General features: G+C 39.5%; 1 protein-coding gene across 1 annotated transcript in view; it reads right to left on the reverse strand.

Moving 5' to 3' along the window:
- Positions 1 to 25,210, reverse strand: part of TENM2 (teneurin transmembrane protein 2) — a 613,414-nt gene that overhangs the window by 54,497 nt on the left and 533,707 nt on the right. Inside the window, exons 12-14 of the mRNA XM_031060588.1 lie at positions 24,783 to 24,983; positions 21,910 to 22,122; positions 2 to 113 (exon numbers count right to left, since the gene is read on the reverse strand). Of these exons, the coding sequence (XP_030916448.1) occupies positions 2 to 113; positions 21,910 to 22,122; positions 24,783 to 24,983 (526 nt within the window). The remainder of the gene's footprint in view (position 1; positions 114 to 21,909; positions 22,123 to 24,782; positions 24,984 to 25,210) is intronic.

Genomic DNA, 25,210 nt, shown 5'->3' on the forward strand with positions numbered 1-25,210 from the left:
TTCCATGGCCACGCTGCAGCCCGGGCCCCTCCAGCCGCTCTGGCAGACGCACTGCCAGCTGTTCTGGCCCAGCGTGCACCTCCCGTTGCCATTGCACAGGTCCGGACAGCCATCTGCGAGGACAAACGGACAAGGTGAGCCCCGGGCACCCCCACCCCGCTGCGCTCAGGCCGTGCTACTGTGCAGACAAAAAGGCTCGGTCCTGCCACCGGCGGGAACGCTCGGTGAAGGAAGGGGACACCCTGCAGAAACAGGGATCTAGCTCAGGAGCCCTACTGCTGTAACACGTGTTTTAAGAACCCTCTAAAGGTCCAGACCTTGAGCTGATAGAAATGACAGCCTGCTGACAGATCTATCTCTTATTTTTCCCACTGTATGTGTGTACACATCTTCAACAAGCTCATGAGCGGTCAGAGGACTTTTTGTACTCAGTGTTGCATTATTCTCCAGAACGTGTCTAAACACAACATTTAAATAAATACTTTTATCTATTTAAATAAATTAATTGATATTTTCCTTCATTGATGGTAATTTTAGAATACCTACTTATTTAACACTAAGTTTGCTTATTTTTTGGTGTCACATCTTACACTTTCTGAAAAACATATTAGAAGAGATACCCTCTCAAAGATGAGTGTTTTGAATTGACTACGAATATGACATGACTTATTGTATAGCAAGAGCTAAATTAGGAACAAAAATATTAATTAGCTAAGCTACTTACATGTCCTAACAAATGTCCATAGGTGAGAGAATACCTCAACTCCTTTCTCCTGTAAGTAAATGAGTCTCAGGAGACATTACAGTATCTTACTGAATATTCATTATGAAAAAAGGTAAGAAAACCAAACTGCAGCCTTGGTATATACAACCAGATCCATCAACACCCAATCCACACAAGTACAGGTGTGGGTGGGGTGACAGAAGATTTGAGGGCTGCAGCCAACCTCTCAGAGCACCTCTGTGAGCAGGAGGAAGGCTGTGTTGCCTGACCATAGGTTTGTGCTTTTACAAACCTGTTCAGAAAGCCACAGCTCTGAGTTTGTCTCCTCCTGCCCCTCCCAGCTGCCTTGGCTGTAGCCAGGTGAAGTCAGAGAGCAGCTTCTCTGACCCCAGACTGATTCTCACAATGCTGCAGGAGCTTCCCATACAGCAAAGTGATACCCCTGGAACTCACAGCTGGTATCACAAGAGGTCAGAGACTATTCAGTTCATGTTACACAGAAAGCTGTTGGCAGACAGAAACAAGTCCTACAAGTTTCATTTCAACGTTTTTGTGTATTAAAAAGTCTCTTTCACTTAAATTTAGGGTTATTTTGCCACTATATATCTTAGCGTAAAAAAAAAATCAGTTACTTTTGCAGCACAGGTAATAGATTTTCAAGACATTTAGTTTATCTCTTCCATTTGTCAGGTTGTTTGAATGACCAAAATGATAATGTTTGAGGGGAGGCATCACGGTGTAGGACAAATTATTTGTTTTAAGTGAAAACCAAACAGTAATTGTGAATATACCCATGTGGTTGGTTTTCTACTGAGGCACTGACAAGAATTAAATCACTGAAGCAGTTTGCCTTGCAGCATCTGAGCAAAATGAAAACATGAACAGTGGGGAGCTAGCAAAATCCCTGAAAAGTTTTAAGTGCAGCTGGGGATTAATGGACATGACTTTGCGTTTAGAGAAGAGAGGGAAGGCAGCATCAGTGCCACAGACATGGTGTTGCTAGGAAACACGATGCTACCTCCACAGAGCTCATTTAACTGCAGCCTTCCAAAGACAGAGCTGGGGTTTGAGTAGCATAAATATCAGAAGGAAGGGAAGGAACAGCAGTACACTACAATAAGATCTAAGTGCTTGGACAATAATGTCTTCCTTAAAAGATCTATTTAGTTAATGATGAATTAGCTTTGAAACAGCTTTAAGTAATGGACAACTTATTAGGTGTTTTGCATGGTTATGTCTCTGTACATGCCTGTGTGCATCTATGGATTTCTGGTTTTGCCTTTCTTCAAGCAAGTATCCATATAGCATTCTAGTCTGTTAGACCAACCAGAGAACAGAGCTCCATTATGATGCAGTAATAACAGTTTTCTTCTAAAAAAGGCTCATATTTAGGAATTGCACTGCCTCTGTTTAAATCTTCCTACCAATGCATGTGAGCAGCAATTATTACTGATGAACATCTGCACACGCAGGATTTCCACATATCTCACGGGCTTGGTGGCCACCAAGGGGTTTGGAGAGTGGACAGGGTGACAAAGTGCCTGTCTGAGGAGCCTTGAGAGCCCAGGCTCAGTGGCACAGCTGGACAGATGGCCTTTGCTGGCCAGGCTCCCTGCAGGCAGCACACCCAGCTCTCCCTGCTTTGGCAGAGCCTGCCTGCTGTCTGCAGCCACACTCTGCAGTGTGCTGCCTCCTGCCTGCCTGGGGAATTCTCCCAGAGTCACACAGGGAAGGGCTATCAGCATCTCATCTCAAGAAGCAATCCAGTGTGGGATGGAGCTCTCAGTCACCACTCAGCAAAGGGCCCTTGGTGCTAAGCAGACAAGTTGCTATTCCTGGTGTGCAGAGAAATTCTCCTCATCTTTTCCATTACAGTATGCTTAATGGAAAATGTCAAGAAGCAAGGTTAAAAAAGAAGAAAGTGCTTGTTTAAAGTGCTAGATTGACAACCTATTTATTCACAGAACAGGCAGAGTACAGGCAACAGCAGTTCGAGTGTCTCACACTTTTCTAGCTGCTGCTGAAGGTGAAACACTAATGCAGCCTCCCTCCTCTCCATCTCCAGCCTGCCTGTGGAATTGGAAGCTGAGAACTTTACTACAAATACATATGAATTCACAATTAAAACAGCAAGAAAGATTTCAGAAAGATTTTCCAGTGTTGCATCACGAATCTGTGACAAGCATATGAGAGATATCAGAAAGCAAAAACCATGATACTGTGCTTGGTTCAAAAATGGAGGGTGCTGGAGACATATTTACAAGAGAATACTCCCAGCTTTCATCTACAGTGAAATTATTCTGAGATTAAACTGTATGGTGATTAGTTCATTTCTGAACTCAACAAATTAATTTTCAGTATCTAGGCAGCACACCAAGAATTCTAATCCAATTTTGGATAAATTCTGCACAGACTTCCTTTTTACTCTGGTATTCCCAAACTTCATGTATACAAGTACACATGTCCAGTTTCCCACACGTATATAGATTTTCCATTGCATAAACTACTCTAAACTCTAAACCAAACATTTTAAGTAAACTAAAGCATTTAAGTAAAAGAAACCAAACTAAAGTCTGCCCAACAAATTCGTGGTTTCAGCCAGAATCATCAGAACTCTCACTTATGGTGGGGCAAATCTTTCTCCAAAAAAAGGAAGGGAAAGGGCAGCCAGAGACAGAGAAGTCAGAGAAACCTTTCTAAGTTTCCAAACTCTGATGGAAGAGGTAGCCTCTTAGTATAATGAAAAGGAAACAAAAAAGAATAGGAGCGATGAAGGGAAAAAGAAATCTAAGTGGTATCTCAGAGCCACTTAGAGAAAAGCATTATGCTTTTAGCCTCTGGTCAGCTTGTACATGGAAAAATGGAAGTAAATCAAGAGCTTGTGTCTTTTGAGTCCTTCTGATGCTGTGCCATCAGCCATTTATTCTCCAAACAGCATCTCCCAGCAGAGTGGGCTCCCAGCAGCTCTCCCCATTTAGTGCACATGGGCACAGCTACATCTGGAATGTGATATCTCGTGTTTATCTTTCCACATGACCTCATTTCACACACCCCGATCCAAAGCCTGCTGGCACTCACTGGAGCCTTTCCAGTGACTTCAGCTGGGGCTGGATCAGGTGCTCCTGTGGGTGAAGAAGCCCTGCAGTGAAGAGTATGGTCTACACACTGTGTTTCCTCACTCACAGGATGCACACGAGTTTCAAGGGGAACATTTAAATTACATTTCAATCCTCATCTTCTCATTAAAGCTGTTAACTACAGAACTGGAGCAAATAAAAGTAGTCTGGGATATGATGGTACCTAAAGAATTTAGAGAAATGACATAAAAGCAGTAATGACAATAGCCTGTTTAATTTGGATTTTAGAGGATAATCACTGTTTCCATATTTTCTGTTCATTCCTTCGGTGAGCTGCTGGTATGCCTACAGCTATCTAATAATAAATGAGGTACACAGAATGAGGTACCTAGCAACATTGAAAATAAAATCATGCTTTTTATTTGCTATTGTTATTTTTTAATCCTTCAATTCCAAAGCCTTCAGGGCTTAGTTAAAGCCAAAGAAAGGGCATACAAATAAAAATGACACAGTGTTATGGTAGGCACAGGCACAAGTCATTTTCTACAGAGTAATACTTCAACTGAAATCAACTCAAACCCCAAACACAGAATGAAACACATGTCAGTGAACCAGAGTGTTGGTTGAGTGGGAGGTGAGGCCCCTGTGAGTGAGTTTTGACAGTTCCAGAACAGGCTGGAGCCATGCAGAGGCACCAGCCCAGGGCTCTGAGGCAGGGCAGTGACACTGATTGACAAATTGCTGAGAATGAAGCCAGGCTCTCAGTGCAGCACAGAGCCCAGTGACACTGCCATGTACCACAGCAGAGCTGCTGCTTCCACAGAGGGCTCAGACACAGCAGGAGCCTCTCCCTGGCACTCAGGTGTTTGTCACCAGCATGCTCTCACTGGCTGCCTTGCTATTTATTTTTTTTTTTTTTAGGGAAAACATTTTGTTTAAAACTACTCAACACCCTAAGTATTTCTTTAAGGTACCCATCAAACAAAGAAATAAAGAATAAATATCTACTTGCAGATGTGCTGTGCAGATGAATACATGCCTGAGTTAGAACTACAGACTGGCCCAGCTACAATTGTATTTATTGAACTGGCTGAAAAAAAAAAAAAAACAAAACCAGTCAAAAAGTATCTTTAAAGAGCCCTGAGATCCTCCACTCCAAGACCTCCTGTGTAGATAAATAATTAGGAATTTTAAGAAAGATTTCTTAAATTGCCTGGGATATGTATTTCATAACAGAATTATCTATCCTGCAATTCCAGTCTTTTACACATAAGGGCAGGAACTCAGGGAACACCCAACTCTCCAAAGAAAACAGAGAAATAGGAGAAAAATGTGTGACTGTTAGAAGAGAAGTAAAGATCACACAAAAGGGAAAAAAGTCTCAAGTACAGTCACTTGCATCTTTCTGAAGGAGAAGAACAAAAGAAAGATACAGACACACACACACACACAAACAAAATAGAGTGCGACTCATGTTGCAGTAAAGGACACAAAAATTTGAGATTGAAGAAACCCCAGGGGTGCAAGAAAGCTCTGTTAACAAGGGATTGCTGCCAGAACTTTCCATGTTACCCAAATTCATGTTCAGTGACTCAAGCAAAGGAGCTCCTGTGACTCAGGGGGAGACACCCTCGAGGTCTCCCTCTTGTGCACAGCCAACAGAGCTCTCTGCCACCAGATTTTGGTGTGACCCCTCCAAGCTGCCAGCAGCTGGGCCGGGGGACAGATTGTGCTACACTGTCCTGAGACTTGGGGAAACCAAACAGAACCAAATGTCCATGTCTGCTCAGAATGCTGAGTACACACAGAGCTTGAGCTGAGCCCAGAATGTGGGTTCCTTATACACAGACAGTTTCCAGAAGGAAGGGAGAGTGCCTTATGGGAAGGTCAGCATCAGACTGAGGAGCCTCTGCAATGCTGAAGTCCCAGTGCTCTGTGACAGCCACGCAGGGCTCTCTCTGCACCCCAAAATTGTTAATGTCAGCACAAAGACACCTCTCCTCCTGCACAGAGCCCAACACCATGGCTTTACCCGGATCAGGGGTGAGTTCAACTGAGCACCAGCATCAGCAAAGAAGTTATGTGAAATATAAGTTAAGAAACTGCTGCAGCCCAGCCACACAGCTCCTTCCAGAGGCCAAGCAGGTTATTTGGTGAAATTTTGAGCAGGAGCTAAAATTTGACCCTACCAACACATTTGAGTTACACATTGTATTCTTTTCAAACAAGACTCATATCCAACTCCTATTCATATACCCAATAAAAAGGTATATAAAAGATGCACTAAAAATTTGTATTTAAGATAGCTGGGTCTTTCAAATTAATCTTACTGTAACAAAATCCATTTAGAATATAATTCCAGGTGAAATTGCATTCATAAAACTAGTACCAAAACCATAATCTTTTATTGTATTAATGTTTCTGATATCACATACAAGCACTGGCATCATCCTTTGTAATATGCAATATCCTTTCTGAGAAAGAAGCCTTCTCAAGCTGAATTTATCTCTAAAATAATGTCTATTTAAAGAGTTTTGTGGCAGCATAATGATAAAGTGACCTATCAGACAGGATGTATAAATTCAGTCAATTGAAGGGCAACATGCAAAACACTGACTTCATGTTTGAAAGAATAGCTAACCTAATTACAATGTAATCTAGACTTAATGTAATTTAGGATTTTTGTAGGAGGACATTCTCAGTTCAGTCATTAGCTTCAAACTACTTTTTTCACTTCACAAATCCTCCACATATTGCATAGAGGAGGAATGAATTCCTTTCCTCCTTAGATGAGAACCTCCACATAAGATAAAAAATAAAAATAATGTTAAAAATCATCTTAAGAAATGCTAATTGCATTTTTTGACCGTAACTCCTTTAGTGTACAAAAAAAACTTTACCAAATTGAGGAGTTTAAGTCAATCAAAATGCCCAGCAAGCCAAGTTAGCATTCAGTAACCCAACAGAACTGCTCCCCTTCTGTCAGTGCTACTTAATAGTAGTTTTCATCAGTATTTCAAATTCAATTTGAATTCAGTAATGTGAGGGAGTGGGACTTGTGCACACACAAGGATACACAAGCAGGGAGCTGCAGTGAGAAGAAGCAGATGTTATAAACTCCTTAAGCAGCTCAATCCACTGCAGAAGATGCACAGCACTGAGGGGTAATAGCCTGTAGGGGGGTTGCAGGGAGTCTGCCCTAAAACCTATGAACCTTAGTCTGGTGCCTGACCTCAAAACCACCCCACTCTGAAGGAGAGCTTGGACCAGTTGACCTGCTGACATTCCTCCTAAACTGAATTATCTACCATCCCTTCCGTTTAAGAGCTTTACATTTCATAATTCTCAGGGCAGGGAATTCCAGTTTTCTCAGGCACTATTAAAATATAATTGCTTGCTATTCATTAGATATTAATGCCTGCATAGAATTTATAATTTAGCAATTAACTTTCAGGTATGCAAATGCTGATCCCGTGTAAGTGTGCAGGTTATCTCTAGCAGAAGAATAAATATGAGCCTTAACAGAGGCAGGCAGTTTCCTCTCTTACTGTGTGGCAGATTAGTACCTTCTGTCCCTCAAATTTGGTACAGAATTTTGGAATCCCTTCAGGATGAAAAACACTATTTAGACATGTGCATTATATTTTGCAGCTGATCTTCTTAAAGTATTAATCACATGGATTCCATTAAATGGCTGCACACTGCATGGGTTTGGATTTGAGAGTTCCAGCATTCCAATTGTCCAAAAGAAAAACCCAAAGAAAGTGCCAGAGAAGAAACCAGAAGTTTTTATGAAGTTTTGTGGAATAGTTTGGAATGAAAAATAGTAGCAATGCACTAAATGTTTTATGCCTTCTGGCTTGCAGCAGTCCTAAATCTTCATGACATTAAAATATGATTACAAGTGGCCAAAAATAATGGGTATTTGAATATTAAAATAAATATATCTCATGTGTCTGTTAAGGCTAGAATTTATGGAGTTTGAATATAAACAAATATAAAGTATGAAATAATGCTCATGACCTAGGAGCAGTATTCCACCACATGGGCAATGTATGCAAAACAAATTAAAATAGATAAGCAATGTATTCTGAGTTATGTGAGTGTTTGTGTATGCTGAGTTGTTTGGCAGATATAGGATCCAGGATGAATATTTCAGTACATAAAATATACTTTATAAACATCCCTTTAATTCTAAAGTGCAAGGCACCATTCTGTATCCCTTGTCAATATACATAAGCCTCACGAATATCATACCATTTTCCAATTTTTATATCTACCAACTGCACAAATAACTAATAAAAGCTACAGAAATAAAAATGTTGTGTTCACAAATGAACTGCTTTAAGTCCTGCATGCATAAAACAGTTATCTTTCTGCTCCTTTTTTTATCTGTTTACATGGCAAAGGAAGAATCATCCTAATCCTTCAGATCTAGCCAGTTGCTTTGATATTGAAACACTAAATAAATCTGTGAAAGTGATTTTGATCTACAAGGGAGCTCATCTTCTCCATCTCACCCCCAAGAAAGCCAAGAGTATTTAATCTGCACTTGGAAGAAATTTGGAAGACAAACGAGCTCTTTAAGCTCGGCTTGCTTTACATTAAACATATTTACTACCAGGCAACTGATGGCTCTGCTCCTCCCCTCGCCTCACCAGAAGTGTCCTTAATTCTCTGGAACGAATACTTAAGTCTTTCTGCTGCTGGGCAGAACATTTATTTTCCATTTCTCTGTAGAAGCCATCAGAAGCACCAATGAGACTTTTAATTTGATTGCCTTGCATCTATATTTGACAGTTTTTAAGCCATCCTGGGGCAGGCAGGTTGTTACTTCTTCCACTGGGACTGTTTGCCAGGAGAATTTAGGAAGGGAAACACAAGGTAAGGGAGTGGGAGATGAAGCCCAGAAATCTGGAGACCACTCTGCCCCAGCTCCAATAGGATTGTGTGACCAGGACAATCAGTATATTGAATTAATAAACTCCATTCACTGATTCATGTCAAGCAAAAAAGTGCAGAGCTATGTATTGTCAGGATATTTGCTTTAGTTTAAAAAATCCAACAAAACAAGGAAAAGCAGAAACAAAGATCAGTTAAAAAGGAATTTCCAATAACAAATAATAGTAGTGGTAGTAATAATAATAATGATAATAATGAAGAAAATCTATGGTCTATGCAAGGGACATCTAAAAGATAACTTTGTGCAATTACATTACATTTTGTACATTAATAATGTAAAGTTTTGTGTAATTAACTCTTTCTTTGCAATGCTGAGAACATATTAGTAGCTCATAGTATCTCTAAGCACAACTAACAGATATCAAAGAGATTTTTCTACCCAGGTTTTCACTTTTCTTAGAAAAGTTCCAGGGGAAAGGTACCAGAGTATGAGACTGCCCTGAAGGCCAGCATTATTGATCCTCAGTGTTCAAATAAAATCAGAATTTAGGTTTCCCCACTCTGTCTGTTTCCCATAATTTCAGTGGGGTATGGTACCACTGTCCCTTGTGTATAGCTCAACTGCCACCACCTCTCAAGGAGCATGTTAGAACCATGTTAATTACGCTTTCCTTTAGCTACTGCCCATTTGTTCAGAGCTGTGAACCTGAGCAGAGTGCAGCCCTTTGCCCTGCTCAGCACCAGGACAATCCTGCTGGGCTCAGGCTGCAGAGGATTTCCAGCAGGTTCCACTGGTGTGCCACCAGCAGCTGCCAAGGGGACACCAGAATGGCCCCCAAGGCTTGATGCAGTTTGACTCTGTGAGATCTCACAGATCACAATCCAGCAAAGAGAACCTGGGGACAGCTCTGGCTTTCAGGGTAAACACATATGTGGGAATATGCTTAATCAGGCACAGTGCATATCCAATTTGTGCTAATAACAGCTGTAAGCACTCAGGAAGTTTCTGCAAAAATCCTTTTTAACAGTGTCACTCACTGGAAAAGCTCTCCTGCAGTTTAGTGACACAGCCTGGCTCCTCAGGGTACAAATCTGCCAAAACTTGTATGTGGGTTCTCCAGCATGCTCACCTGCTTCTCACCATGAAGGAAACCACTTACCAACTGTAATCATTTCCTAGGCTGGGCTCAAGTTACCTAATTCAAGTAAGGGATCAGTAGCAGTAGCCCTGTGGAAGTTCATCTTTAATAAACCCATAATCTTTAGTCATAGGACAAAAATTCAGAAGCAATACTGATGAGAACTGACATTTTCCTTTTCACTTCACTGTCATTTATTCACTTTTGAGTGACATCCCTCCTCACATTTCATTACGTTTTTATCTCAAGCATTAAAATACAGCAAATAAATAATTAAGATCTGGGGACATATTCTGCAAATAACTTTATTAAATCTCCCTTTTAGTATCAATGGGAATGCTCACTTCAGAAATCAGAAACATTATATACAACTTGCTAGGAATTTTTAAAACTGCAGTGTTTAATATCAGATTTTCTGACAAAAATCCTTAATAAGTAGGGGAAACTAACTATAAAAGTTGAGTAAATAGATGCAGTCTTCAATGGAAGGCACACATTTTAAATCCTCCCAGTTCTGCTGAATAAATATTTCCCTTTACAAAGCATCTCATACTTTAAAATTTTAATGCAGTCAAAGCTTTTAAATCCATTAATGAGGATCTTAGGAATTTCATGGTAACTAGAAACACAAATACTGGTCAAAGATGACAAATTTAGTGAGCAGATTCTTTGTGTATGGAAGATTGAAAGATTAAAAGGAATGGGGATATAATTAGATTGTAATAAGCATTGTTTTAATTGTTTAAAAAAAAAACCCCTTTAATGTGGAATGGAAATAATAACAAATTTAGGAGACATTTCAGTGTATCCAAAAAGTCTGCTGAGTGATATTTCATTGCTAATTAACACTTTTGATTAAGTATATGAAGTACTGTTTATAATTAAGGGTGGGTCTGAGTGATTTTAATTTACATTTTTTCTCAGCATACAAGCAATCAAAATTGTTATGGAATATATAACAAAATATTCCAATGAAAAATCAGCCAGTGTCCATTCAGCCTTCACAAATAGGGTGACCTTGACTTTGATGCCCTGTTCTCTAAATATGGCAGGCTTTCACCATTCTAAATCAATATTTCTGACTTATTTTGAAAAAAAAAAAGTTTCAAACATTCATAGGACACGCTGAAGATATATATGGATTGGTTTCATGATAAAGAATCAATTAATAATGATCCAAGGGAGACAGGAACAAAAAAGCAGTTTCACCCCTATTCCAAAGCCAATAAAAAGATGAATTGTATCTAAAAATCTGTGTCACTCTACTCCCCCCACCCTGGTTCAGCTGTTAGCAACGCCACATAGGAGCAATGCTAACCTTCATTTCAGAATCCTTGCAAACTCTATGCAGTGAATTTCTGTCTTAAGCCTCTTTTCAATTGCTTCTGAAACAAGAAAAGGCACATTGCTACTGTTTTTCCTGCACTGCTATAAAACTACTCTTAAAAAATGTAAGGATTAATCAGAATCTGCAAACATTTGAACAAATTCATTCACTTTTCAACAACAAATATTCATGGCTTTCTACTTACAGTAATGCCTTTATGGTCCAAATGCAAGGGATTCTGCAATTTGAAAATAAAATATGGAAGGGGAAGAGAAACACCCTTTTTTTATAGAACTACTTCATTCTGAGCACACTATCTTCCATTGTAGGACTGGATGCTATAATGCTAATTCCTCTTAGTTTGAGAGATAAGTGGTCTGCAACCCAGCAGACACACATTTTGCCTTGCTTTATGGAATGGAAAGCAGTCAGAACAGCTTACAGTTAAACTGTGCTGAAAGGTGGATGGCAGCATGCTACCTCAGGGACTCAGTTCTACTCTCTGGAATTCCCAGTGGTTTAAACAAAAAGTCAGTTCTCTCATCTGTACTAATGTGTCTCTGTTTTTAGGAGAATCAGCATCTTCTGGGACATTTAGGGGTTTGTGTTTGTACATGCTGAAGTTACAAAAATAGCTTCAGTGCTATCCTTGAGGAGCTCCTTCCACAAGAAACTCAGCAATGCCTTATGATTCCTAACAATTGGAAAATCACAGTATTTGAAGCAGCACCACTTTCAAAATCAATAAACCATCATGATCCAGGCAAAAAATGCTATTCCTAAACATATTTTTGTTGTTGTTAATTTGTGCTTTTGGATAATTGTCCTCTTAGTATTGCTTCTCACCTAAAATCACAGCCTAGCAACCTAGTAATATTCTCCACTAAAAACTGATTTAGTTTTTAATTAAAAATAATGGTTTTAATCACAATTGCATCCTTATATTTACTTCTTAGACACCAAAGTTATTATCCCTACTAATTCTCTTCAGAACAGGGACTGCACCTTGATGCATTGTGGTTCTTTGGCTCAGTTGTTCAATGCTATGAAAAACTATTTGAACAAAAACTAAAACATATATGGTCTAGATGAATTGTGAATCTTAGTTATTTTTCAAACTCTTGAACAACTTTAGTCTTCCAACAGCTACCTAAAAAAATACTCATCTGAAATTTTTTAATTAGAGAAGAAATTAATCTTCATATGGGTTCATGTAAAAATATACTGAAATGTTAGAAGTGTTTATACTTTTCAAATATATGAACAATTAACTATTAGCTCATGTAGTTCAATCTACCCTAATCAAGCCAGAACACTTAAAAAGAAATCTCTAAGCCTTTTCTCGCAGCTATTTTGATGGTATCTTGTTTTACAGCACTTTAAAAGCAGGATACAGTCTATTGATGCTGAGTCTGATCAAACTGCTTTGCACTGGACTGTTAAAAACTACAAATAGAAACTAAAGATACAGTGGGGTCAAGAAAAAAGCAATAAACTTAGATTTTTTTTTGGTCAAAATGATGGCTCCCTAGCTCCAGAATGCAGGACACCTTTGAAGAGGCACTGTGGAACTGAGGATGGCAAGCGAGGGGGGCAGGACTTGGGGGCTGCTTTGCAAGCCATGTTTGGGAGAACCCAGAGACTGTTTGACACTTGAACAGCTGGGACTCACAGCCCAGCTCCCAAAAACCAGAGAGCCACCACAAGAAAATCCACCCCAGATGCCAGACACCACTCATGGGCCACACAGCTGGCTGATTACAGTAAGGCAGGAGTAAAAATATCTTTTAAGTGTAGTAGAGTGAGAGGGAGAAAAGCTTTATGTGGATAAGCAGACAGCCATGTCTCCCCTGCCTAAATTTTCATTAAGGATAATGTTTTGATCCATGTCACAGCAAATCCTTCATGAAAGCAAACTTGCTACTTTTCCATGAAAACTGCTTAACTGTTTAAGAGAGGTATTTTTTTTTTTTTGAGTGAAATATTTAAGTGTGCAGTGCTCAGGGTCAGCTCTCAGAGTTGAAAATCCTCAGGGAACAGCTGGGCCATGAATCCTTTCTGCTCTAATCCCGTTAGTGAATGAAGAGGGGATGATGACAAACACAGCAACCTCAATATATCATGTCCTGCTTTTCCTCTGGCTTTCAGCAGCCTGGCTCTGAACTGCTGATTAATGAGACACCAGCACTGCTTTGTCTCCATCTATCCCAGCATGGATGTGTTTTGAAGACAACTGACAGCCTGAGATGGACAGTAATATGTCAATCAACACTACATCACTGAAAACTCAACAGTAGAATGTGCTGGAAATTGTAGGAATCTACTCAGTTGGACACAATTTCTTGGCAGCTATAAATCAGGTAATAGCAACCTCGGGATTATTCCAATTATTTCCACTTTCAACATGAAGAGATGAAAATGGACTAACACATCAGACCCAAATGCCTTTAAGAATACTCAAGTTTGTATTCAGCTCTTACATTTCAGTAACCCAAATTATGTTTGCAATTTCTTTGGGCAAATGAGATATATTATATTATATGACGATTTCTGTTGGACAGCAAACTTTGCTTCTTTTTATATGTATAGAAAGGCTATATGTAAAATGAAATAGGCTGAGGCTACACACAGGAATAATCTCCAGAAGCATCGTTATCCTATTGAGCATTTCATAAGCAGGTCAGAACAGGGCTGGAAAGAAAGAAGGAACAAGAGAAAAGAGCTGGATAACATAAATTTTGTAAAAACTTTCTTCAATAAGAATGGCTCATGATACCTCGTAACTTGTGCTCTGAACAAGTCCCCATATTCATTCCTTAAGATCTGTTAAAAAACTGTCTAAGTAAGGGCTTTTAGTGAAAGAAGGATGTATCAATATTCAGCATCAGTGTGTATTCATCCTCAGTGAGTAGTTACTGCACAAGAGAGAGCTGACAGCTTAAAGAGAAGCCTTTCAATAGTTTCATTTTTCCCCGAAGCCCTAAATAGATCACACAGCAAAATCCTGAACTGACACCTCAGAGGTTCTACAGAGACCATTTTTTCCTTTTTATTTCTGACATTAATATTTTTAATACAACATTAAACTAAGAAAATATTGAGCAGAGAATTTCAAAAGCATCAAATATCTTAGGAAGACAAGTCTCTAACTTATAATGCATCCTACTATTAATTTGATACTAAATTGGCAAGAAGCTGGAAAAAAAACCCCAAAACAACAAAACCCTTTGCAAAGCTTTGCATCTGAAATATTATTCCACCGAGTTTGCAGCAGTCAGGCAAAACACATTTGACTTTATTTGCATCTTCAAGCATGAAAGGTTATGTGAAACTGATACTGAAGATGCAGGAATGATACCTTAAGAATGCATAAGCAAGAATAAAAGTGATCAAGAAAAAGGTAGCTTTAACAGAAATATGAACTGCAGGTCTCAAAAGCATGGGCAGCTATTGTTCTCTTTTGTATTTCTTTCTTAGTAAGTATAAATATTATATATATGTATATACATGGCTGTTTCTCAGGGTCCCACTCTACCTTGCTGTCTCTATACAATCCATGCCACTGACCTCTCACAAGCATTCCTGTGGCTTTGTTGTTTTGTTTCCAGCAACATTGTGTAATTCACTCCCTTGCTGGAGCTCTGCTTGACACCACAGGGTACAAAATAATACAGAAAATATTATCTGCAGGAGAAGAGAAGATTGTCTGGCTCCTGGAATACTGCTAGGAACAGCATAACCGGCTCTGCCCTTTCAAAAGTTAGATCAGCTCCCTGATTGATTGCCCTCCCTCACTTTTTGTGGTCTTTTAAGAGTTCAAGAATTGGCCAGAAAATCAATATAACTCATGAAAAAACCCTCCAAAAGGGAAAAAAAAAAAAAGAAATGTGGTTTTAGTTTGGGAAACTATTCACCAGGATCTTCTGGGTGCACCTTTGAAGTACCAGACAAAATGCAGGAAGTTTAGCTGAAAACATACTCATTAAATTTTTTGGGCTAGAAAGGAAAGAAATAAGGTCATGTTCTGCAAATATCCTGTAAAAAGAGAAAGAAAAAAGCTACTCAAGTGTTCTGACACTGAGCTGTGACATGTTTCAATCATTTACAGGAAGCCCTCAGCAAAGAATGCAAACAGGAAAGTTCTTCCTCATGAATAAGCTTGCCTTTCAGCCAAAAAAGATCCCCAGCTGCCCCCTGTAAATGAAAAGGAATTCTTTTTCTAAACTCCTTGAAAATCAAACCACTCTCACTATACATAAATCTCTACACAGAATGCTTCTTTCTAAGTATTCATAATCAGCTACCTTGCTTGGCTATGATAAAATTAAGTGGGTGCATATTGTAGTTCTGGATTCCTTAGTGCTACAGATATTATTTTGAAAGTTTATTCATCCCTGATCCACAAAAGTAGCTGGTATATTTCAGTTTTCAGCATAGGAATTTGCAAAGTTACAAACCAGAACCAGAAATCCCAAGCAAGAGCCATCTACATAATATTGAATATGGGGACACTACAGCCAAGAGATTTCACTCAGAAATAAAAGATGACAAAGGCAACCAACCAAGCACCTCAATAGCAAATGTAGCTGGGAAAGATAGGAAGCATCAGATTCCCAGGAAGAAATTTATTTACCAGATATTTATTTACCAGGAGCTCATACCTTTGCTGAAGCACAGAGATGCTGCACTAGATGAACACATATTTACCCAAGTGACGAGTACATTTCCTTGGCTTTGGTTATAAAATGGAACATGACATAACATATGCTCCCAAAATTCCACCCTATAAGGAAGATTTCTACCTTTTGAGTCTCTCTGTGTTTGAATGATGGAAGTGAAAATGTGAATGATGTGTAGTGAGTGACAGAAATAATTGAGAATCTCTCAGGTTGCCTCATGAGGTATCTGCTGCTCCTCTGCTTTGCTGAGGAGGCACAGGGGGAGCAACTCTTAAACTCCAAAGAATGCATCAGGAGAAATCTGCTTCCAGGTGTAAAACAATGGGATAACTTGTGATGAACAGGTGATGAACTGGAAACTGCACATTCAGGAACAGCCAACATCTCCAGCATTTTTGGTCATGTCATCATATATATATTACCAACATATTTCAACATCTGCAGTAATGAAAAGTGGTCATGACCTAAATATTCTATGCATTTTTCAAATAAAATGGAAAAAAAAAGTGTTCCTCCCTCCTCAGAGGGTGCAATCTAAATTCCTGTCATCGTTGTTAGAGGGTTTTTTATGCCTTGATAGGTTATAAACTGTTACAGATTAATTTTAAGTTAGAAATCCATTGGAGAAGTCTAATATATCTAGCTCCTTCTAAATTGCTCTTTGTCAGATACGATGGCTTTCCACTGCCTCCTCCCACACACTTTCCATCTCTCCTGAAAATTGCCTCATCTTTGAATCATTACCCTTGTAATTACAACAAGAGAAATCAGCAGTAGAAGAAAAAAAATCTTTGACACAAAGAGCATTATCAGGGGACAGAAATATCTTGCCATATCCAAAGATAACACAATGCCACATTATTAATGTTTCCATTGATTATTGAGTCCATGATGAGGTAAAGAACTAAATCTTTACACTTTACTTGTGGTATTCCATCCAGCTGATAGACAATATAAATATGTCAAAGCTGGAAAGGTCATCCCAAAGCACTCAGGAGGGAAAAGTTTTTAGTAAACAATTTTTTATTAGAACCAGAGGTGGAATATGGAACACATAGTGCTCACCTTTAACGGGAGAGTATTTAAAGTATTTCCCTACTGGGTGTGAGTTTGTGTGGATGTTTCAGAGTGGCTCAATATCCACATTGACAACCCATTGTTCTGCAAATACAGAACACATAGATCAGTCTCCCTGACTGGATAAATTATCAATTCTACTCCGAACAGTGGCATTGGATTCTTAAAGGGAATGACAGTACAGCTCTTAAGGTAAGCCATTAAAAATAAACTCCTTAGAAGGAATGCTTCCCCCTAAGCTCATTTAAAAGAAGACTGGAAGAATGCTCACAGAGTTCAATGATTTCTGGTGAGGCTGCTGCCCCAGGGCAGGATGAACTACCTCTCTTATTCCTCACAAGTGTTTGTCTAAATGGTTCCTAAAAACTCCATTGATGAGGAATTCACAATTTGCTTGGACAACCTCCTTCAGTTTTTCATTTATTGGTAACATGTTTTTTCCTAACACAAATATCTTGTACTATAACTTAAACTTCTTAATCATCCTAGACACAAAGTCCTTTCTTTTTTTCTGTACATTTTTATGCATCTGAAAATATTAAGTCCTTTTCCACCATATAGGTGACAGAATCATAGATTTTTTCAATTCTTTCTCCTTTATTCAAGGCCTTGAAAACATAGAAGATAAGAGCTAATACAGATACAGAGCTACTACAGATCTCCAAACCCCTTCTTCACTAAGGAACTTGTTCTCCAACTTTGACAGTTTTAAGGCCAAGGACCCAGTGGGGAAAAGTTGCTGATCCCCAGTCTGGAGTTAGATTTCAGAAAGCACTACCAAGGCCAGAACAATGTCAGGTTTGTGGTGGACTCGATGATCTTAAGGGTTTTTCTAAGCTAAATGAACCCAAGCAGAGCCTGAAGAGATGGACTCATCACCTGCTTGTGTTTTGTCAGGCAGGTGGGTGGAGGCTCAGCTTCAATGTCTGTACCAGGGGTATAGCTCATTTGCATAAAAATAATTAAAAAAAAGAACATAAAATATAAGAACTCTCTGGATCAAAATCTGCAGCAGAGTATCCATATTACCAAATAGCCTTGAGTACAATCTTTTCCCACTTTCTGTCTGAAAAGGAGTGCTTAACCTACCTCTAATGGAGGACACGAGCAGACAAGGGCAAGGCTTGGGAATGACAGGCAGCCCCAAAGAAAACTTCACAAATCACCTTCTAGTCAGAGCTCACCTTAAAAGATCCATTTGCAGACATTTAAATTTTACTTGTAAATATTTAGGATTAAATCCTGCTTTCATTGGTCTCCCATTGAGATTTTTACCAATAACTTAATAAGAGACCATGCTCCAGGGATATGAATTACAGATGGAATTACACTTTTAAAATGGTATTTCTGACTGTTTCATAAGATCTCCATATATATCACACTGTCCTTGGAATGCTATCTTGACAGTTTATATGCAGAACATCCTCTGCAAGCATTTAAAAACAACAGTTTAAACATCCAGATAATATTTTCAGGGAAAGTAACAGATCTGTTTTATAACAGCATGTTTTAAAAAACATTCAGATGATTTAAGGAAAAGCTGAATCCTCCATCTTAAATTTCTGTCATGAAATGGGTTCAAGATTAACAACTTCTATACCTTTCTTTCACTTTGTTATTAGTTTTCCAATATTTTTTTTCATCTAGATTACCCTCTATTATTTAGTTATAACTTCCTCCATAATTGCAATCAATGAATAGTAATCACTTAATAAACATATCCTGACAGGTCTATTTTTGCACTGGGAAAAGATTAATTTTCTTTATCACCACTCCAGTAAGCAATTTCTTTTCTTACCTGAAGTAGCAAAGTGAACCGAAGTTCTGCTCTGCTTCAAAAAGCAGCTGAGCAAGACCAGATTCCCTTCACTTTTATATTATTTGGATATAGATTTATCAAAATCTGAGTAACTTGGAAGATGCATGCATTTTTATTTGCATTGATTCTTACACATAATTCTATTGCACACAGGCAAAACTGCCTTGCACAAACACTGTGCTAACACTGAGCTCACACTGCTGTTCTGGGAGGATTTTCCGAGTGCTTTTCTTGAACCAGGTAAAACAGAGGAAAAAAAATGCATTTCTATTAAAACTTTTGAGCTTAGATACTCAATAAGGAAATGACAAGGAGTGTGCATTCTGTCAAGCATCTATTAATGCCTCATTTGATATTAAATAGGATAAAATATCCTGAATGAACTTGGATACCTGTAGGTTACTATGATGATTTCTTTTCCACTGCCATGTAAATATAGCACAAAGAAACTGGTAAAGAAACACAAAAGAAAATGGTTTTTATGTAGAAATCTCCTTTTCTTCTTCACAGATCAATTTGTTCTAAGTGGACTTGGACTAAAGTCGCAGGAATCAAAGCAAGTTTTTCTGCTGACTTCATTTCACAGTAGGTGTAGCAAAAATGGAAAATCAGAGTTGATAACCTCTCCTACAGGATTTGCATTTCCTGCCTTAGAACAAACACCCTGTGCCATTTTCAGGTACCTTCCAGAAAGGACTAATTTGTGGCATCTTTTTAGGCAGACACTTCTCCGTAATTCTGACATTAAATGGTCTGTCAAACTTTCAGCTGAAACATAAAGGCAGTACTCTGACACTGAGTTTCTGTAAAATTTAAGTGCACTTTTGTTCTTCACACCAACATTTAAAACATCTTGAGCAGCTCATCATTGTACCAAAGCATCAATTCACTCTAAGCACAAATTTTCCAGTGTTAACTTCTAGAAATTTCGTACCAATACTGACAAAAATCCCTTTTACCATCCTTTTCCTCTAAACTGTGTGTTTCAGCTCCCTGTAACATGAACCAGTGAGGGTCACGCTGAGCTGTCCCTCTGAACTAAACTCCATTCCTGGCATCAGCCTTTGTGCTTTTGTAAATGGCCTCAGGACATAACCATGTGAAAATTCTTACTGATACAGGCCTGTCACAAGAATCTCTGTCTGCATGCAACAGACAACTTCTGACTGCACAAACTTCATCCATGATAACTAGAAGGGCATACCTGAATTTTTTGCACTAAGTCTCATCTTTGCCACAGGCAGGACCACATTAAGTTTCAAGGAAATCTGTGTAATACACACCAAACAAAAAAAGCTTACGCATATTTTAATCACTTTAGAAGTATCACCCTTCCTCTGGAAAGAATTGATTATACACATCAGTAATAAGGAAGATATCTAGTTCAAAGCTCTGAAAATTAGGTTTAAAATCTCACTTCAGAGTTCACTAGTTCAGCTTGCAGTTTTCAGCCTACTTTGAGATCTTGGTAAAAGGCATCTTTTTGTCTGCACAGTAATGAAGACTTTACATACACTAATTACTTCTAAACATCGGCACATTACTAAGAGATTATAAAGCAAAACAAATTTTGTGCAAAACATCAACTTCTGAAATAAGCAATTATTACAGAATTTAATGAAAAAATTATATACTAGGCATTTTGTAAAGATCTGGGAAGAACTTTGAAAACAAAATGCCTGGATTAATCTAGCAGAGGTACGTTGATATGATGGAAGTCTGAAAGCAATTATGAAAAAACACTCTGCATCTGTGCTGGTCACAAAGTGTTCAGTCATAAAAGCTTTGATTTAAATCATATTAGCACAGTGAGGAGGAAGCATGCAGCACCACAACATCAAAGGATATGCCCTGAAAATATGTATCCTTTTTTTTAAATCTCTCCAAAAGGAGTATACTTTTAGTTTCCAACTCCTGTGTGTTGGAAATGGTTTGTATATCCAAAGAGAAATCAGAGGGGAATGAAAAAGAAAAACAGCTTGAGGGATGCAAGAATCTCACCATACATTTAAGTAAAGAAATAACAATTCACTTGTAATAGGACTGTCCCATTAGGGTCCCTGACTGCCATGAAAATCTCAAGTGACCTACTCTTTTCTTTCTCAAATTCACCACCTTAAGATAATGAAAACAACATGACTCTGGATTTGGACTCATCAGATTTCTTCTAAGGCATACTTCACAGTGCTCCAAAAATTCTCCGGAGAAAAGCACACTTGCCAGAACCTCACAGTCTCAGTAGAAGGGATACTCTTGTTCCAGATAAATCTGCTCAGACTTCTCAGAAGGGATGTGATCACTGAGAATTTCCCATTTTTGATTATAGCTCAGAGAAAATAACAATTTTCTTCTTTGAGTAAATTTGCAAAACAATCCAAATAGAGTACCTGACTCCTTGTAGAGACAAAATAAAGAACTTCACTTAGGAACAATTAATTCCTCTTTCAAGTAAATTTTCAAGCATGGTAATTGAGAGGATAGAACATCATTGCTTTGTGTAAGGATGACCTTTTTGAACTTCCCAGGCTGGCAGAGCCCAGCTGAGACTGTGATGCTGATGCTGCAGTGAGCTGCAGGCTCTCAGGGAAGGGGCTCATGGGCTGGCACTGTCTCCATGCAAACAGCAGGGCCACTGTCCCAGCACAGCAGGGGAGAATGCCAGGGAGCTGCTCCTTACCAGCAGGAACACACATTCCCCAGCACTGACCCCTGCTCTGGGTGCTGTTGGGGGGCTGTGTTTCACATGTGATGTTCAACAGCAGGAGAGCACAGACTGGGAAATTGAAAAAGAGGCCATTCACACAAAGGAATGCTTAGTTAGGTTTGAAAATCATTCAGGTTCAGATGATACTGAGATATCCTCCATAGTACCAAATGTTCTATTTGTTGATATCACACATGGTACCATTTTTTCCATCATTACTTACTAATGTGGAATTTGTTGTTGAGTTGATTTTGTATTTTTTTTCCCTATAAAAACAAAAAAATCTATAAAAATAATTGTTACTGATTTGAAATTATTCTGAGAGTCCACCTGCATTTCCCCCAACACATTTTGAGTCAGGGTTGATACCTGAGAGCACCTGGGTCCTTAAGGGAACAGCCCATTACAGTCCACGACAGTAACTATGTCTCTACGATTTATGAAAAGAAAGCAATATGTGCCTGTTTCGGTGCCTGTCGTTTGCCTACCAATGGTGCAGTGCTCCCCATTCCAGCCCTCTCTGCATTCACACTTCCCATCTTTACAAGTCCCGTGCTCGGTGCAGCGGGGGTGGCACACACGCTGGTCACAGCCCGCTCCCGTCCAGCCCTCCTCGCAGCGACAGGCCCCGCCGATGCACACGCCGTGCGTGCCACAGTCCACCGAGCACACTTCTAGGAGAGAGAACAGCAGTCACAGCCAGCCCCGGGCCAAGCGAGCACCACAGCAGCACCTCTGCTCAGAACCACACTCACTAAAGCTGGCCTGCTCACATGCTGATGAAAGCCGGCATTTAATTTTTGTTTAAAAGCAAAATAAATTAAAAGACGCTTTGATACCTTTAAGGTTTTTCAAATGCTTTTATATTTTTATCTTTGCTAATATAAATGCCTTTATATTTTTTTAATATAAATGCCTTTATATGTCAGAACCCAGGAAATTCCTCTGACTGTCCTGGATGGCTCGAGCCCCTGTCAGAGGGCTCAGAGACCTTGGCAAAGAGCCCAAGATGCCTGTGACTTTGATCTTGACCCATTACCAACCTTATAGGAGGATTTATAAGCCACAAAAGTTTAAGTAGAATGATAGTTAGATTGTCACAGGGTGAAAAGTAGAATTTTGGGGTTTTTAGACTGGGGGCTCGGAGTGCCAATATGGAGGAATTTGGGTGTACCCTGTTCTTCCTAGCCTCCATCTTCTGGGTGAGATGTTGGCACTTTTGGATTGGTTTAAGGTAGAAACTCACTGTCTAACATAGGTGATAGGTATTAGGAAATTATGGTAAATAATGTACACATAGTTTTTAGTATAAAAAGGCAACACAGCCCTGAGGGTGGTCAGTGTGCTTTAACCAAACCTGCCAGACAGACCTCAGTGGGTCAGAGAAAGAATGTAGTAGATAAGAAATAATAAACAACCTTGAGAACAAGAACAGAAGAATCCTGACTCCTTCTTCGACTGCTGGGCTGGGAAAAAGAGACTTGTACATATCTCAGAGTCACTCTGACCAGCAGATATTCTGAGATTTATATTTTAGATTTTTTAAATATAAATGCCTTTATATTTTTCAAATCCTGTACTGCATTGGTACATAACTCTAAACTCCATGTAAAGTGTTAGCTGCTGTCTACACATTCAGGTCAGATGAAACAATCCCTCTAGACCTGAAACTCAAAGATGCTTTACAGCCTCAGGCCATGAAAAGTATAAACAAAAGTGAATTGGTGGGAAGCAAACTGGGGGAATATGACTTCATTACCTGAAGCTGTAACCCCTGATATGTACAAGGACCTAACTTAAAATTGTCTGAAAAACTCATGACTATTGTCCATCCTGGGTGTAGTCCCTCTCAAGAGGATTTTGACTGCCCAAGGTGCATCTATAGAAGGTCTTTAATATTAATAAATACCCAATTCATTCTCTTAACCTTGTCTAGCCTCTGTTCTAGGTAGGCACTCCAAGGTATCAGTTTAAAAAAAATTTGCTAATGTGCACTGGACAGAGCTGCAGAGCTGCATCCTCCACGCAGACACAAACATGTCAGAGGTGCTGTCCCCAACAGCAAAGGAGGTGAGCAGGTGGCTCTGCTCTACTCAAACCTGGACCTCGGGTGATTTTAACAGATAATGATTTGCTAAGAATTGAGACTGAAACTCACCTAAAACTCATTTGGCAGAGAATGGCAGCAATTCAGGGTCATTTAGAATGATGGGTAAAAGTCACTTTCCATGGAGAGATTTTGTATTCCTATTACTAACATGGTCAGTTATCTGGTGTCTCACTCCAAAAATTCTACTGCTCTCTGCCAGCTGAAGTTTCAGATAGGCAGAAGGGTCTTTTGCCCCACACATCACCAAAGAAAGTGGTGGCAAAACTCTCATTCTTGAATTTTTCTGACTGCCTATCCATAAAGCAGAAAACATATCTTGATATTCATGTCACTGGTAGGGTATTCCAGCTGATTAACCTTAGGAAATAACTGAATAACTGTGAAAAATGTAAATATTTGTCTCCATTTGTCTCCAGTGTTTTGAGACACTTGGTTTTGACCTACAGCACCATCTCAAGGTTCAGTGGAAAATGTAAAAACAAAATTCCCTGTATTTTTTTCCCCAGAAATAGAAACATTGGGACATTTTCATTTACAGTTGGGAAACAGAAGTACACTTATGTAACTTCTTCAGTCTAAAAGAGAACCAGTGTTAGAACAAAACACAAATGCCTAACCAAATTCAGAATGTCATGAAAATATATATAGAAGTATATCCACAGTTCTTCCCAACAAAATTAAACGAGCCCAATCACCTAACAAAGACAACTTTCTTGATTATTACCGCATTTCAAACTCACCATAGGTATTAACCTTTGAACAAAACAACAACATGACTGCAAAATGAGGGAAAAAAACGTTTTTCTTACTGTGGATGCCATGGGACAGAGAGAGAGAAAGGGCCATGGGACAGAGAGAAAGAGAAAGGGCCATGGGACAGAGGGAGAGGAACAGCCAAGGGACAGAGAGAGAGGAACGGCCAAGGGACAGAGAGAGAAAGAGCAAGCATTTCTCACAGTGGCTTGTGAGAATTTTTAGAGAGTTGTAAGGATGTGATAACTTGTTAAGTATAAACAATTGGCAGGTGGTGTTTTTCTACTTTGTCTTTCTGCTCTTCTCAAGGATGGTGTATGAGCAAGGTGTTTTTGTTAACTAGCCAATCAAACAGAATGTATCGTATCGCTCTATAAAAACTGCACGGTTCTTTCGAATAAAGCCTTCTTTGCTCTTTCTGCAGTACTGCCTCCCTCCTGCGCCATTCTCGGTGCCAGAGTGAGATCTTACCAACGGAGCAGTCGGGGCCCATCCAGTTGGGGTCGCAGGTGCAGAGCCCCGTGTCGGGCAGGTAGGAGCCGTGGCCGCTGCACTGCTCGGGGCACTGCGCGCGCGGCAGCTCGCAGCTCGCGCCGCCCCAGCCCGGGCTGCACAGGCACTCCCCGTTCACACACACCCCGTGGTTGGAGCACGTCGGGTCCAAGCAGTCCACTGCAGGGGGAAACAAAAAACGTGTGCAGAAGGGTCACTTCACATCAGGGGGTGTTTGGAAAATGTGCTCTGGAAAGTCTGGACAGGGTGATAAATAGAGCAAACTGAGGGAGCTGTCCAAGTCATATTAATACCTGGTCTGAGAATGGGAAAGTGAGTAATTTACATTTTATATTAAATAAATCAAACAGCTTTTGACTGTGCAATGACAGTTTACTGCAGGAATG

The sequence above is a fragment of the Geospiza fortis genome, unplaced genomic scaffold (assembly GCF_000277835.1).
Source record: "Geospiza fortis unplaced genomic scaffold, GeoFor_1.0 scaffold413, whole genome shotgun sequence".
Classification (NCBI taxonomy): domain Eukaryota; kingdom Metazoa; phylum Chordata; class Aves; order Passeriformes; family Thraupidae; genus Geospiza; species Geospiza fortis.